The sequence below is a fragment of the Ranitomeya variabilis genome, chromosome 1 (assembly GCF_051348905.1).
Source record: "Ranitomeya variabilis isolate aRanVar5 chromosome 1, aRanVar5.hap1, whole genome shotgun sequence".
Lineage (NCBI taxonomy): Eukaryota > Metazoa > Chordata > Amphibia > Anura > Dendrobatidae > Ranitomeya > Ranitomeya variabilis.
In genome coordinates, this window is record NC_135232.1 from 810,830,703 (window position 1) to 810,848,096 (window position 17,394).

General features: G+C 41.1%; 1 protein-coding gene across 2 annotated transcripts in view; it reads right to left on the bottom strand.

Annotated features, from left to right (window-relative positions):
- Window positions 1–2,245: 2,245 nt before the first annotated feature.
- Window positions 2,246–17,394, bottom strand: part of PAQR3 (progestin and adipoQ receptor family member 3) — a 39,319-nt gene continuing 24,170 nt past the window's right edge. Inside the window, exons 4-8 of one of the 2 annotated variants that reach the window (XM_077274530.1) lie at window positions 16,605–16,760; window positions 14,407–14,604; window positions 14,231–14,321; window positions 9,422–9,565; window positions 2,246–7,615 (exon numbers count right to left, since the gene is read on the bottom strand). In XM_077274530.1, the coding sequence (XP_077130645.1) occupies window positions 9,423–9,565; window positions 14,231–14,321; window positions 14,407–14,604; window positions 16,605–16,760 (588 nt within the window). In that variant the 3' untranslated portion in view covers window positions 2,246–7,615; window position 9,422. Of the gene's footprint in view, window positions 7,616–9,421; window positions 9,566–14,230; window positions 14,322–14,406; window positions 14,605–16,604; window positions 16,761–17,394 lie in introns of those variants that run through there. The other variant, XM_077274536.1, reaches the window with a different exon arrangement.

Genomic DNA, 17,394 nt, shown 5'->3' on the forward strand with positions numbered 1-17,394 from the left:
AAATAACTGCGTGCCTGAGCAACAACTATTTCTCCCAACTCAACCATAAACACTTGGCAGAGAAAAAGATGGGTTGAGTGGAATAAGCAGCTGCTTTACACTTTTGATATGCAACATACTGTATTCTTTCCTCCAACATCTGCACCAATATTAGATTGTCTTCAGATTTTGCAAAAGTTTTGGCTAATGTTTATGGTCTCCTTAAAGGGGTTTTCCCATTAACAACAGTTGACTTTAATCAATAGATCTTGGAATAATCATTTCTACAATTGGATTTGTTAAAAGATCCTGTGCGGAGACAATCTTATAAATGTGCCCCTGCTGTGTACTGTATAATGGCCATGTCTGACCGTACAGGGACATGGTCTGATCATACCAAGTTATTATAATTGCAAGATCTATTGATTAAAATCAACTTTTGTTCATTGAAGATCCCCTTTATCTCTTCACATTCAGATGATCTGCACAGATATGAAAATGTTGTATAACATATACCCATTAAAGGTAATCTGTCACCAGCTTCGTCTTATATCAACTAAAACTTTTGCCTTATTCAGCGCCTGTGCTGCATTCCACAAATGCTTGTATATAACCCCCTGACTCCCCCTATATACTCTCCAAAAACTAAGTTCTCCCGCTCTGTATGGTAATCCGGTCGGCATAGTTTCGGGCCTCTCCATCCCTAGCGCCAGCTGCTGCTCACCATCCTCCTTTACTTGATGTGGATGATTCCTTGCGTGATCCACGGTGATGGAAGAAATCTTGCACCTGAGCACATAAATCGTAGTTTGCGCCTGTGCACTATGCTTCAACCTCGAGCCAAAAACATAAGTGTCCATGCGCCCACAGTAGGTTAAAGCATAGTTCACAGGCGTAAGCTACGATATAGGTGCGCAAGATGTCGCCTGTCAATGTGGAAGATGCATGGAGTCATCTGCGTCAATGAAAGAAGAAGGACAGCGAGGAGCAGCTGGGGGAGGAGGGATGGAGAGGTAAGAAACCATGCCCATCGATCCGGACCGACCTGATTACCATACAGCGTGGGTGAACTTAAAGGTTTAGGGGGGTATATAAGCATTTATGGAATGTACCACTGGCACTGAAATAAGGGGAAAAGTTTTAGTTGATATGACAAAACTGGTGACAGGTTCCCTTTAAGTAATTGAAGCAGTTATAACTCTAGAAAGTGGAAGCAATAATACCTTTACCAGTTCCCAGACTAAGCAATAGAAGCCATACTTGGAGAGGTGTTCTCATCGTAGTAACTGGTGACATATCAACTTTACTATAGCAGGTAAATTTTGACACTTAATGATTGTGTCCAAAAAGAGAATCTGTCAGCAGGTTTTTACCAACCCGTCAGAGAGCAGCATGATGTAGGAGCAGAGACCCTGATTACAGTGGTGTATCACTTACTGGGCTGCTTGCTGCAGTTTTTACATATTCACTCTTTACTCTGCTGCAGATCTACCAGTTCACTGAATATTGAGCTCTGTATAATCCCACCCACAGCACTGATTGGCAGCTTTCTGCCTATGCAGAGTGTACACAGAAAGCTGCCAATCAGTGGTGATGCGGGGTTTATATAGAAAGCATGAATATGGATGTTCACTAGTGCTAATCGCCTGCTAAGTGATTTTATAAAAACTACAGCTAGCAGTCTAGTAATTGACACATCGTTGGATTCAGGGTCTGTGTCTCTACATTATTCGATCCTCAGATTAGGTGGCAATAACTGAGGAACAGATTCACTTTAATAGTCAATTTTTAACAGGTTTGAGTGGGAAGTACAATCTTTGAAAGCTATAGAAACTGACCATAGCACTGTGGGCTATCCAGTGCCCTGCTAAAGAGACATAGGAATCTTTTGAATGTTCCTTCTAATGAGATACAGCAAAAACAACCCCAAAGCCTCACAGCTGCACTGTCTTCAGGTGCTCCAAAATATTGTTAATGGACGTTGACAGACCAGTCCTGGCCAGTTACGCCAATATGGGCAGAACGGGATGCGGCAACACTTGCCCATCAAATTCATCAGAAGTTATACCACTAAAGTGGCGTAACTTACACCAGAGGTGTACATCATTTTCCACACTTAATAAGCCATAGAATAAGTAGATTCCCCAGCATTGTATGTGATTTGGTATGACTCTGGATGATTTATTGTTGTACATCAGTATATTTTTACTGGCATTAGAAAAAAAAAAAGTGCACACAACGGTTGGGCTAGAATGAAAATCAACGGTTTCCATAACTGTGCCATAAATATGTTTTATTGCACAGTAACCACACAGATTTATAAATACACTGAAATTACAATTTATAAAATATTAAACAATTGGAAATTATGTACAGTCCCAAAAAGCAGTGCTTTCTACAACAAGAATAAATTAGACAAACAGTATCTTAAGTAGGCAGAAAACATGGCATGTACACATACACAATGCCAACAAAAAGTATTCATTCCCCTTTGAATTGTTCACCTTTTATTAGGGCACAATGGTTTTCATGGCAGGAAACTTTCCATGCGATTTTTAGGGCATGACCCGAGCATGGCATTTGCTTTAAGGTTCACCATTAGGTATTCACCATTAGGTATTCTGTATGTTTTTGCCCGATTTGTGACTCTTGAAAAAGTTTTTGCAAAATGTAGAACGTTTTGTGGGTAGGGGTGGAAAAAAAAAGGTGAAAGGCTAATTTAAAGAATGTGGCACGACAAATCATCAAAGAATACATCATGGCAAAAACGTGGCTTAAAGAAACCCCACATATGATGAATCAGGCCCAATATTGTTTAAAGTTCATTCATTTTAACAATGTCATGAGGAAGTTCCACATGTTTAAGGTTATGAAAAAGTACCTGGATCAAAGAAAATGAAGGACTAATGAGGTGACCCATGACTTCTATAAGCAGCTCAAGCTTAAAAAGACCATGAAAATGCATGTATCATCATCTCAGCCAGGTATGTTGGACTCCGAAATGCTGCGGCGGTTCAGAAAAGATGTACAGTACTCCCCAGGGACAGAGCCGCATGGGAGACTAGTTGGGCAGGCAGGCACCAGCAGTCAAACATACCCAGCTGAGATCATACCAGATACACGCCGGCCATAGATGGGGCAGCATGCAACTGCTGTCAGGTTCCCTTAAAAGTGAATATGAGCTCTGCTGCAGCGCTGGGACTGGCCACTACACAGTATATGGAACTGTGGTGTTCTAGCTCTGCACACTATGTATACCTAGCCACTGCCGGAGCTGCACACAGCTGCTATACCTTCCGTGCGATAAGGATAAGTCAGCAAGTACTGGACAACCCTTTGCATGGCAACTTACGGTAATTACAATTTTGTTGTTATAAAATAAAACAAAAAAATCCAAAAGGGGTGAATACTTTTTCAGAAACTTTATAAATGTACATATAAACACTTGTTTTGCATGTTATCTCCATATGTAAACATAACTTAAAAGCAAACATTCACATTGTCCTTTGCCTTGTACATTTTGCATTACGTGCATTACATTGTGTGTGGCAGCATTCAAATATTACTGATTTTAGGTTACAGAAAAATTCAGTAATTTAGGTTCTCAAACTGAATGTGTCAGTTTGCCCATTGCTAAAGCCATTTTTACCTTCATGGATCTCCCAGTGGCCAGGATTTGTAGACTGCCAGTGAACAGTTTGCTGCTCAAGTCTATGGGTACCGTCACATTGCATTCTGGCACCAGCTCGGTGACCATGTCGGGGCTTAGGTCTGAACCTCCTGCAAAAACAGCATTCAGACATACAAGTGCTTCTCACTAAGCTGGAATATCATCAAGAAGTTAATTTATTTCAGTTCTTCAATACAAAAAGTGAAACTCATATTATATAGAGTCATTACAAACAGAGTGATCTATTTCAAGTGTTTATTTCTGTTAATGTTGATGATTATGGCTTACAGCCAATGAAGACCCAAAAGTCATTATCTCAGTAAATTGGAATAATTGACTAAAAAAACACCTGCAAAGGCTTCCTAAGTGGTTAAAAAGGTCCCTTAGTCTGTTTCAGTAGGCTCCACAATCATGGGGAAGACTGCTGACTTGACAGATGTCCAGAAGGCAGTTATTGACACACCCCACAAGGAGGGTAAAGCCAGAAAAATGTCATTGCTAAAGAAGCTGGCTGTTCACAGAGTGCTGTATCCAAGCATATTAATGGAAAGTTGAATGGAAGGAAAAAGTGTGGTAGAAAAAGGTGCACAAGTAACCGGGATAACCGCAGCCTTGAAAGAACTGTTAAGAAAAGGCCATTCAAAAATATGGGGGAGATTCACAAAGAGTGGACTGCTGCTGGAGTCATTGCTTCAAGAGCCACCACACACAGAGGTATCCAGGACATGGGCTACAAGTGTCGCATTCCTTGTGTCCAGCCACTCATAGCCAATAGACAACACCAGAATCGTCTTACCTGGGCCAAGGAGAAAAAGAACTGGACTGTTGTCAGTGGTCCAAGGTGTTGTTTTCAGATGAAAGTAAATTGTGCATTTCATTTGGAAATTAAGGTCCCAGCGTCTGGAGGAAGAGAGGAGAGGCCACAATCCAAGCTGCTTGAGGTCTAGTGTGAAGTTTCCACAATCAGTGATGGTTTGGGGAGCCATGTCATCTGCTGGTGTAGGTCCACTGTGATTTATCAAGTCCAAAATCAGCGCAGCCGTCTACCAGGAAATTTTAGAGCACTTCATGCTTCCCTCAGCCGACAAGCTTTTTGAAGATAGAAATTTCATTCTTCAGCAGGACTTGGCACCTGTCCACACTGCCAAAAGTATCAATACCTGATTTAAAAGCAACAGTATCACTGTGCTTGATTGGCCAGCAAACTCACCTGACCTTAACCTCATAGAGAATCTATGGAGTATTGTCAAGAGGATGATGAGAAACACCAGACCCAACAATGCAGATGAGCCGAAGGCTGCTATCAAAGCAACCTGGGCTTCCATAACACCTCAGCAGTGCCACAGGTTGATCGTCTCCATGCCACGTCGCATTGATGCAGTAATTGATGCAAAGGGAGCCCCGACCAAGTACTGAGTGCATTTACTGAACTGTCGGATTTTAAAATCATTTTTCAAGCTGGTGTTATAAATTATTCTAATTTACTGAGATAATGACTTTTGGGTTTTCATTGGCTGTAATCCATAATCATCAACATTAACAGAAATAAACACTTGAAATAGATCACTCTGTTTGTAATGACTCTATATAACCTATGAGTTTCACTTTTTGTATTGAAGAACTGAAATAAATTAACTTCTTGATGATACTCTAATTTAGCGAGAAGCACCTGTGTGTGCTGACGAGGACATACAGTAGACTATAATGATGATGAAGGCAGAGCGAACGCACAGTCTGCATAATTTTCGAGCTTGTACGGCTACTGGAGGTGAATACCCAGATGTAGCAGACTGCGTCTGGGTGTCCACCTCCAGTAGGTGCAAATGTCTGAAAATGATGCACGACCCAAATGGGTGCCAGAATGCAATGTGAAAACATTCTAAGACATTGCAGGGGGCAATAAGAAACCAACAGCCTTTATTCCCAAAATAATCAGTAGTTTGACGGCGTCTTAGGAGCCAAGATCTTTGATTAAAAACTGTTCACCATGGTGCCTCCCATATTTATTTGGCCACACAAACCTTCTTAAACTATGGGGAATTTACAGAGTGATGCACAGAGTTAAACGACCACTGACTGGCAACATGTTTGCTGATCAGCAGTGGTTAGACAGCTTTATTATACAGGAAAAACAAGCAGTGTAATAAATCATTCACTAAGCTTAGGCTGCCATTTTTCTTAGTGGTACAGATCCTGCACTGCCAAGAACTATGATCAGTGGGCAAAAGTTAATTTCACCCAGATTCATTGAGTGATCGTCAGCCTGTTTTACACTGCACGATTATTGGGAAAACCAGCTTTCCTACTAATGCTCGTTCATGATAGCCCTACAATATAAAATATACCTTATGTTTAACATGGCAATGAGAGACAATTAATGATACTGTCATTTTATACTATGAGAACCTATAGTCCCCACAATACAGCAGTACATCATTGCTGTTTAAAGGTAATCTACACAAAAATCCGCTCTCACGAGATCAGTATTAAATGGAGCCTGGACACATTCCCCCATCTACTTACTGACCGGTGGGTCCCACACTGTTTGTACCACCACATACTTGCTAAACCAAGGGAATTCAGAATGTATGCATTTGGCTCCTATAGATATTTTGGATGTATAGTTCTGATTGAAACTTAAAAGTGTAATTTCATTAAAAAAAAAAAAAAGGTTTTTGCTTACTACATTAATTATTGTTAATCTTCAGTATGTCCTGTAACATTTAAAATTCTTTGGGATACATCCCTCCTATATTACCGAGAGTGGACCACCACTAGAAGGGACATCTCCTGCACTTGAAAGAACCCATGGTAGCCCATTTATGTGAGTACAGTTATAATTTTTTGCCCAAATCTTTCTTTGGAAACATCATATGATTACCAGGGCGGGTTGTGTCATCTGTATTGTGTAGGCCGCATTTTAAAGGCGGTTGTCCAGTGGAACTGAAAACCCAAATTGACGATCACCTGCAAATTAGATCTACTTGAGCAACCTGTCGATTGCTTGAAAATGTTCCTTCTTTGCAGGTGTCATGTGTACTGTGGTCACTACAATGTGCAAGTTATATATGGCGATCGTTTGGGAAACCATTTCCTTTGTCATAATATTTTCAGCTGCATACATAGTACTAAGAAAGGCAGCAGCACTGTACATAGTCAGTAAGTTACAAAAGCGAGAAGTGGAAAACTGTACATTGCAGGAAGAACGAATGGCTTTGCCTGCTCCGCTTGTATTTTTCTATTAGATTTAAATAAAATAAGCTGAAATGGGGAAACTAGATTCTAGCACATGCTCTGCTTCAACAGAGGAAGAAAATCTAGGGAACAAAAAAAAATAAAAAACCTTTATTGAAATCTATGTATTTGTTAATACTTCATTTGATTTAGCGTAAATTAAGTTAATAAATACGGAAGGCACACCCAACATTAATAAATAAAAGGTTTCCTTGTGTTAGAGCTTTCCAGTACACTCACTTGTATGAGGGTGTAGGACTTTCTACTTTTGTTTAATGATGGAACGCTAATATGTTTGAGCTACTGTATTCAGTGAGATGTGGCAAGAAAGAGAATAATCTTCACATGCCGATTTGGCACATATATACAGGCCTGTATACATTGTCCAATAGACTGAAATGAAACATTTCTTAAAGTACAGATATGGAATGTTTCACATTACCGTCTTCTCAAAGCCATAACGTGACTGTAAGTCAGAGTGAGAAGTGTCCTTAAGTTATGACTGACGCTTCATTACAGTTCCTCCCATCGTGTCTTCATTCCCACCGGCCCTAAGAAGCATGCGGTAATGCCGTCTCGCTCCTCAGTGCAGTCACCTTAGGACGCCGGCTGACTTTCCACAAGCAAACCTTCAGATGAATGGATGCCTCATGGGTTTCTCAAGAAACTGAAAACACCAGCATCCATATTCAGGATTTTTTCTGCAAGTTGTCAAATAGAAATGAGAGGATTCTGGTGAAAAATAAAAATTATAAAATGCTATTAATCAAAATAAGCAACCAGTCTGCATTAGTACGGTTTGCAGACTGTGCCTTTAACATTGGAGTAAATTATCCATTTAATTGGGACACATTTTAAGTAATACATAAAATGACAAGTAGAGATGGATATTCTCCAACATCTTATTCTGCTCGCTATTATAGAAAAAAAGAAAAAATAAAACAACCAAAAAAGCCCAGCTATATCAAAACTTGTGAAACCGAATAATACTTTATTGATTGAAAAAAATAGAAAAAAAGATTACAAACCAATAACCATAAAAACAAGGGGCCACAGGAAAGTAATAACCAATGTCCAGAGGGAGTAGATTAACTATATAGTTATTAAATATACACCATTACCAGAGCATTGCATAATTGATATCCTGTATACAAGTCTGAGAAGGGTCTACGGTGCTAATGCATCATCACACTGATATCCTATACGAGTCCAGACGCTATATAAAGTGCGAGTGCAATATGATGCATATTGTCTCAGGCAATGCTCATGGCTTAATCTCATACACAACATCATGATGGTGATGATATATGATCATAGGTATAAGTTCAATATAATAGTCAAGATCATGATGCTAATGGTATACATTCATGGCTACTAGTGATGAGCAAGTATACTCGTTACTTGAGATTTCCCGAGCATGCTCGGGTGATCTCCGAGTATTTGGATGTGCTCAGAGATTTAGTTTCTGTCTCTGTAGCTGCATTATTTGCGGCTGCTAGAAAGCTTGAATACATGTGGGGATTGTCTGTTTGTTAGGTTGATATTGTGTGCAAGATTAAGCCATGAGCATTGCCTCAGACAATATGCATCATATTGCACTAGCACTTTATATAACGTCTGGACTCATATAGGATATCAGTGTGATGATGCACTAGCACTGTAGACCCTTCTCAAACTTATATACAGGATATCAATTAGGAAATGCTCTGATAATGGTGTATATTTAATAACTGTATGGTTCATTTACTCCCTCTGGACATTGGTTAAGACTTTCCTGGGTGTGCGCCCCTTGTTTTTATGGTTATTGGTTTGTAATCTTTCTTGTTGTTATCTCATTATCAATAAAATATGTTGCAGAAGTTTTGTTATATCTGGGCTTTTAAGGTCGTTCTTTTTTTCTACGGGGATTTCAGACTGTCCAACTCTATATTGAGGGTATGTGCACACGTTCAGGAATTTTAGCGTTTTTTGCGCGTTTTTTCACGATAAAAACGCTATAAAAACGCATAGATATGCATCCTATCATTTAGAATGCATTCCGCATTTTTTGTGCACAAGATGCGTTTTTTTCCCGCAAAAAAAAACGCATTGCGGGAAAAGAAGCATCATGTTTATTATTTTTGCGGATTTTTTGCAAATTTCCCATTGTTTTGAAGTGTCAGGGAAAAAGCGCAAAAAATCTGCAAAAAAACGCATCAAATCGGCGCAAAAACGCATGCAGAATTCCTGCGGAAAACCTCAGGTTTATCTCAGGAAAATTCTGCATGCATTTTGGACGTGTGCACATACCCTGAAAATTGCAGTCTGGCTTTTGGGATGTGGACTAATTATCTACACTGCACAAGTTGCAAGGCTAAAATTATATGTAAATTCCACAGCCAAACAATTTGCCCTTGTTCTAGATCTGCTCACTGTTAGAGACAACTGAATGTTTTAAGTTCCTAACGAAAGTCCCTAATGCTTGTGTGCCCATGTGAAGACCGTGTTAAGACAATAATGGGCACTGACAACTCGTTTAATTCTAGTGACTTCCCTTACCTCACAAATGATCCACATGAGGAGGACACGGTTGGCTATGCCTGTACTGCATGATGTAGACTGTAGACTGGTGCCACCAATACAACATGACCACTGCAAGAATATGCCACAGCTGGTGACTGGAACCAAGGTAGTTTAGCTGTCCTGTATAAAAAAAAATGGTCACCAGCAGCTTTACAAATGTAATACAATACAAAGGACACTATACAACACAGTCAAAAATAAAAGGATGGTTACTAATTCTCAGCATTACGTCCCATGATTTGTGTTAATCACCCTATCGCTAAATTCAGACATAACATCCACACAACTGAACCCCCTCAGCAGCGGGTGGTGACAATTTATTTTCAAAATGGCATTTTTGTATAACAGCCTTACCTGCATTGCCTGATCACTTGTCTTCTTACTTGCTGCTGCTTGGTCTGGTTGAGCAGGCCAGATACTTTCGTTAATAAATGGGTTATGTATAGATAGACTGGGCAGCACACATAACCCACTTTGGAGCAGCGCTCATAATGCTACTCCGAATGCAAATCAGACAGTGCGTATGACAGAGACACAGCGATGTTATATGCAGGCATCATCTCCGGGAACGAATAATGAGCACCTTTTAGCGATTGTGTGCGACTGCTGCTTTGTACTGCGCATGCAGCAGTCAGACAGTATTGTTCTATATAGCGGTCAGGATGGAAGATTCATTACCAGTTCTTAGCGCTGATGGCTGCATATATTGCCAACGATCCTGTCTCACTCACACGTTCCGATGTGCTTCCTGAGCAGATGTTATCCACACGCACCATGTGTCAGTATATCGGTCACAGCATATTTGCGCGCCTGTACATTCATTTTATGCTAACAGTGTTTGAGCCCTTTAGCATTGTTCTGTGTCACGGTCTTCTTGTAATACCTCCGAGCTTTATTCTGTGACGGTGTGCGATTGCTGGCACGTACTCTTCAGACAGCTGTATAAAACAAGGCTGCTTACTGGCTTGCACCACGCATCCACCAGTCAGTCACTCCTCTCATAGAAGATGCGCTCACTGTGTTCTATGTGATCGTACAGGCAGACAGCTGCATAGAACAAAGCTCTCGACCTCATAAGAACAGTCCAATTTGCTGTCTGGGCAGGGTTATGAGCCACTCTCATAGTAGGGTACGTGTGATCAGCACACAAAGCCCATTCATTACAGGTACAGGATACATCTGGACGAGCTCGACCAGACCTTACAGCAGAAAATAAAAAGACAACTGAACATGATTCAAAGGTAAGCATAGGGTCAGACTGGCCCACTGGACAATCGGAGGATACTCCGGTGGGCCCAGGCACAGCAACACTGCTTATCTGTGGTGTAGTCCCTGTGTCTGCCCGATATCGCTATAACATGCACCTGAAGAGCAGTGCACTGCACGCTTTGTTCTACAACCCGGCTGCACTGCTCATCGGCATGTGATGTGAAGAGCATTTACGTTATCTTTGTATTGTCAGGTGACATCAAACCCACGGATTAGTAATGGAGAGGCGTCTATAACACACCTCTCCATTACTAATACTATAGTTGTATGGTAAATAAAGACACAGCCAGAATAAAATCCTTTATTAGAAACAAAACACATTTTTTTATTTAAAAACAACAAACAATTAAACTCAACTAACGCCAAATTTCAACCAGGACTGTGCCAAGATGCAGCCGTCCAAGCTGAGAACCACTGGGGAATGAGATGCTGCAAGCGCAGCGTCATTGACTAGCGCTGATGTCATCGAGGTTACTGCGGGTCATTGAGGCTCCGATCCCAGCCGGGCTGAACTGCGGTGACCTCTGCAAGATCCCAACTATCTATCCCCTCAATGAGATTCCCAAGGCGAGTTCACCGCAGTGAAATTCTCCCGGTGAACTCGCGAGAAAGTGTCACGATGCTAGTGTGGATCTCACTGAGGTCACCGCAGTTCAGCATGGCTATTCAGAGAGCCATAATGTCTTCTTTTTGCCATCAAATTATGTATATGAAGGCTAGTCTCTTGCAGGATCGAATTGTATTTTCAGTGGTACCATTTACTGACCAACACTGACTAAATTTAATAATTTTTTTTTTTTAAAGGGTATTTGATGGGGGTGAAAAACTAGCAATCCCGCCATTGTGCCTCACATTCTTAAACTTATGCCATTTGTGTGGCAAAGATTTTTTTCCCCACTTTTGCAAGATAAAACCACTTTGTTTTAGAAGTAAAAGGATTTACACTTAACAGCATACCACGGAGCGGCATATAGCGATGATTAAGCAAATTAAGACCTCATTCAGATGTCTGTTTTTCTCACATGCGGAAAATAAATGGGCGGATTATTTTGATCAGCATTTAATCAAAGTGCAGATTTATTTTTTCACGGACCCAAGGACTTTCATTGCAGATTTTTATCTGACCCTCAGATCAAGATCGGACATGTCTGCAATTTTCAGCAGAAAATCAGACATGTCCCCTGAGGAAGCGATACTATTTGTAAGCGAAACGCGAGTCAGAGTACAAAGCCGAGGCTAAGGTGGGACTCTATGCACATGGGTAATTATTCCCCGTTATATTGATGTTTTAAAGGAAAGATATACAGGGGATGCAGGTATTGATATACTTATGGTGCTGTGACCTGAATGGAAATGTTTGCATGGTATGCACATGCAATTGCTATAGGTGAAATTTTATATCTGCAACATTTTTCCCTCTGTTTACAATTTCCATTTACACATTTTCCCTGACCTTCTTTTCACACCTATGGATTCTATCAATGATTTCTAAATAAGAAACCCATGTTATTATTGTTTGTAATATTCATTGGAATTGTTTTTCAATAAAATTTTGTAATTTTATGGTATGTTTTGACTCAATGTTTCTCCTTATCATATAATCTACAAGGAGTCTGTATGTTCTCCCCGTGTTTGCGTGGGTTTCCTCCAGGTTCTCCGGTTTCCTCCCACACTCCAAAGACATACTGATAGGGAAATCAGATAGTGAGCCCCATGTGGGACAGTGCTGATAATGTCTGTAATATGCTGGGGAATTAATGGCGCTACATAAGTTTGTAAAATAAATAAAATAAAATAGATTGTGTAAGTCAAGGACATTTTTTTTGGCCCTAAATTAACCTATGCCCATGACAATGGGTAGCAAAAGACTACATTAACCAATCAGGACATACCGTATATACTAGAGTATAAGCTGAGATTTTCAGACCACTTTTTTGGGCTCAAAGTCCCCCTCTCGGCTTATACTCGAGTCATACGCAGGGGAGGGGGAGCGGAGCTGTGTAATAATACTCACCTGCTCCTGGTGCGGTCCCTGCACGTCTTTTCCCTGGCGCCGGCAGCTTCTTCCTGTAGTGAGCGGTCACATGGTACCGCTCATTACAGTAATGAATATGGACCCCACTCCACTCCCATAGGGGTGGAGCCGCATATTCATTACTGTAATGAGTGGTACCATGTGACTGCTCACTACAGGAAGAAGCTGCCGGCGCCAGGAAACAGATGTGCAGGGACCGCACCAGGAACAGGTGAGTATAACGCAGTGCGCTATATTCACCTGTCCCACGTTCCACCGTCGGCGCCGCTGCGTCTTCCGCAGTGACGCTCAGGTCAGAGGGCGCGATGACGCGATTAGTGCGCGCCGCCCTCTGCCTGAACGTCAATGCAGAGGATGGGAAGACACAGTGGCAGTCGGGGGTGGAACGGGGAGCAGGTGACTATAGCAAGTGCCGGGGTCCTGAGAAGTGAGTCTGTGATTTTTTTAATCGCAGCAACAGCATATGGGGCAAATATCTGTATGGAGCATCTTATGGGGCCATGTGCAGCGTTATATGGGGCAATTATCTGTATGGTGCATCTTATGGTGCCATGTGCAGCGTTATATGGGGCAATTATCTGTATGGAGCATCTTATGGGGCCATGTGCAGCATTATATGGGGCAATTATCTGTATGGAGCATCTTATGGGGCCATGTGCAGCATTATATGGGGCAATTATCTGTATGCAGCATCTTATGGGGCTATGTGCAGCATTATATGGGGCAAATATCTGTATGGGGCTATGTGCAGCATTATATGGGGCAAATAACTGTATGGGGCTATGTGCAGCATTATATGGGGCAAATATCTGTATGGGGCCATGTGCAGCATTATATGGGACAAATATCTGTATGGGGCCATGTGCAGCATTATATGGGGCAAATATCTGTATGGAGCATCTTATGGGGCCATGTGCAGCATTATATGGGGCAAATATCTGTATGGGGCCATGTGCAGCATTATATGGGGCAAATATCTCTGGAGCATCTTATGGGGCCATAATCCACATTTGTGGAGCATTATTCGGGGCAAATGTGTCTATGGAGCATCTTATGGGGCCATAATCAGCATTTGTGCAGCATTATATGGGGCATATTTTAATATGGAGCATCTTATGGAGCCCATCATAAACTGTATGGAGCATTATATGGGGTGTATTTTGTATGGAGCATCTGTGCGGCTCCTGATTCAATATGGATATTCAAAAACACTTATACTGATGTCTCAATTAATTTTACTTTTATTGGTATCTATTTTTATTTTTGAAATTTACCATTACCTGCTGCATTTTCTATCCTAGGCTTATACTCGAGTCATTAAGTTTTCCCAGTTTTTTATGGCAAAATTAGGGGGGGGGGTCGGCTTATACTCGGGTCGGCTTATACTCGAGTATATACGGTACATATTTAGGGCAAGCACAAACAGAAAGCTATAAAAATTGCAAGGACTAAAATAAGTTTATATTTTATAGATTTGTTACCTGGAAAGTATCTCTCGGGAACCTTAGAAATATAAAACAGAAAAGCGGATGCTGCGATCAGATACATGACAATAACACGAGGGGCAAACTCCTAGAAAAAGAAGAGATGTAGACAGTAAAGAGAATCCACTCAATGTCACAGATGTACAAAAACCCACTTGTTAATAAGTACCCACCTGGACGATAGAGGCCCCAATCCCTCCATTGAGCCAAATCCAGTGGACAGTAGGAATAACGCCATAACCAGACACAGAACAGAATATAACAGAGCGCAGTCTGTGCCACTGTTGGGTGAGGTAGCTAGGATGAATCTGTGCGAAGAACACAGCCAGGATCATAGCCAGCACCGTGATTAAATATACCTGCCGCCAGTACTGCAACAAAGAACACAAGGAATGGAGATAATAAAACAAATCTAAGCAAACTTGACACCTATAGAATAAAATCTACGGATGTCGCCAAGTTCCCCTTAAAGGAGTTTTCCCAAGAACAAACTACATTTTGATCAATCGAACTATTAATAAGTTCCACAATTGAATGTGTTTAAAAATAATGTTTCTGCACTGATCTCAATCTGCGCATGCGCTGCCTCCAGCTGCCATTTTCCATAGATCCACCGCCATGAAAACAATGGGAAGTGCGAAGACTCCGCTGACATTTTGTGAAAGCCTAGGGCCCACTGAAGCCTGAACACCCGCTCCTCCCAGCCCGGAGCCCGCAGTATCGCCCCGCTCCTGCTGCCACCAGCTTCCTGCAGCAGCGACCCTGCCTCCTGTGATCCCGCTCCTCTGCAGCCCCCCCCTTGATAAACTACAATCAGATTATAAAGGCGCACCCCCATTTTCTTAAATTGCACTACAGACAAATATAATTTGCTGGGCAAAAAAAAATATACCTCATGGTGCACCAGCAATGGGGAAAAAACAAAAACAAAAAGTGTGGCTCTTAGAATGGCTTAGTGCAAGAAAGGAAAATGCTGCCTTCATTGTGCAAGTGAAAAACTACACATATTGTGGTAGTGCAGTAATGAACGTGTAAAAAAAAATAAAAAATTATTATTATAGTGTTATACTGTACAAAGAATGGCAGAAAAATCTGTGCCTTAAAGGCCAAAATAGGCCTTAATGAAGACAAATCACCGGGTCAAAACTGGCCAGTTTATATGGATCACAAGAGATTCATTTTTTTTTTTTCATTTTAATCTACAGTACTAGAGATATGGGCCTTTTTACATTGTGCCAATTGTGGTTTCTATAATGAGGCATGGCTCTACAATGAGTACGAAAAAATTTACCATGGGTTTTTTTCACATTTATCTAAAAATATTGAATTACTTTTTTTATTGGATCTTAAAACAGAATTTGCCTAGTTCATGTCCCACATATTCATATTTAAGGCTATGTTCACACGCTGCGGACTTTACAGTACAATGTAAACCTATGGGAAACGCAATCCGCAGTGCACATGCTGCGGAAAAAAACGGGCGGAAAACAGCGGTTTTGTCACACTCCTAGATCTATTTAATTGCGTATATAATCAGTGTTTCACTCTTGCTGACCGCATTTTTTGGTTGTATAGGGGCACCTTGTCATTTATGTAATGTATGTACGTAGTGTATTTTATCTAAATGTAAATAAAATATGTTCATTTTAATGAATATTTTTTGTGGCACTTCTTGGACCACGGTTTATTGATCTGTGTTCCTGGCAGGTTTTATTTTCAATAATGTAAAGAAAATTAATTACAGATAAGCTCATCTTGGTAACAAATCACAGCATTCAAATGTTACAGCAGGACCCAGGAGAACTACGAGATGTTCTATGCCATGTGAAAGTTGCACACGCTTGGGATCTGTTCAGCGTGGTATGCAAAAATTGGTTTTGCCCCAAACCCTTTTAGAGGAAACAAGAGTAAGGATTACGTAAGTCATGCCACATCCCAAATATAATCCGATCACAATCCACTGAGCTACTCCAGTCCCCAATTACAGAATAGAGTTAATGAACCCCAAATGACTCGGCTGGCATTTGTCTTGCTGCCATGAAGGCTCTTTTTGAAGCACTGCTGTGTAAGCTCTCCCGCCGCAGATGCACTTGGCAAAGCGTGTTCAAACAGGACACACAGAAGGCACGAGTTCAGATGTCCCTTCACTCATTATTTTTAATATGGAAATTCACTCATGAAAATTATGTGGACTTCAGCTCCCAACAGTGCTCATTAGCAAGATAAATAAGACTCAAGGTCTGGAGAATACAAAATAAAACCTTGCCTCAGGCACTGGGAACCAATGTGATGGCTTCATTGATTAGAGCCAGGAAATGAATGGTTTCCTTCACTGATCAACTATGAAGACTGGGAATGAAGGATTACTTACATTGTTACAGTAGAAAGCGTAAAACACCCCAGAGACATAGCAGCCCAAGATGCCGATAGAAATGCCAGCGTAGTCCAGCGCCATCCATCGCCGGCTGGTTTTCTCCGAGCGGTGACAACAAAAGAGGTGATATCCCACCGAGCATAACATGCACACCTACAGGATAAAGATGTACATGTAATGCACACAGCCACTACAGGAACTAGGAAATCGGGATAGATCTGGGCTGACGACACTGCATACAGTGGTACACAGGATATGAAGGGCACTCTGTGTAGTAAGGACAATGCACCAAACATCGATACAAAGAAATTATCTGGTGCAACAATTGATGCATTTACTTATTTTTGAATTATAGTAATTTCAATAGGCGCATAAATAGGGGAGGGAAGATTTAAAGTGATATTCCCATCTCCAAGATCCTATCACAATAGGTGGGAATAATAATTTTGATATATATTTATTGACATATTCCGCAGCACTTTACAATTAAGTAGGGACAGGTACAGACAATAAATACAATACAATGTAACATGTCACCAGTTACAGGAGGAGTGAGGGCCTGCTCACAAGCGTACAATCTGTAAGGAAATAGGGGGACACAATAGGTAGAACGTGCTGTAATGTACGGTCCAGCCATTATTATTAGAATAAGTGTTTTCATATTACGCTGCATGATTCGGACATCAGCCAGGATATGTTACCGTGTGCTATTGGGTGCATGGAGGACGTGGAGAGAGATGAATAGGAAGGAGAAGATTATGATTACGGTAACTCCTTTCTGACATCA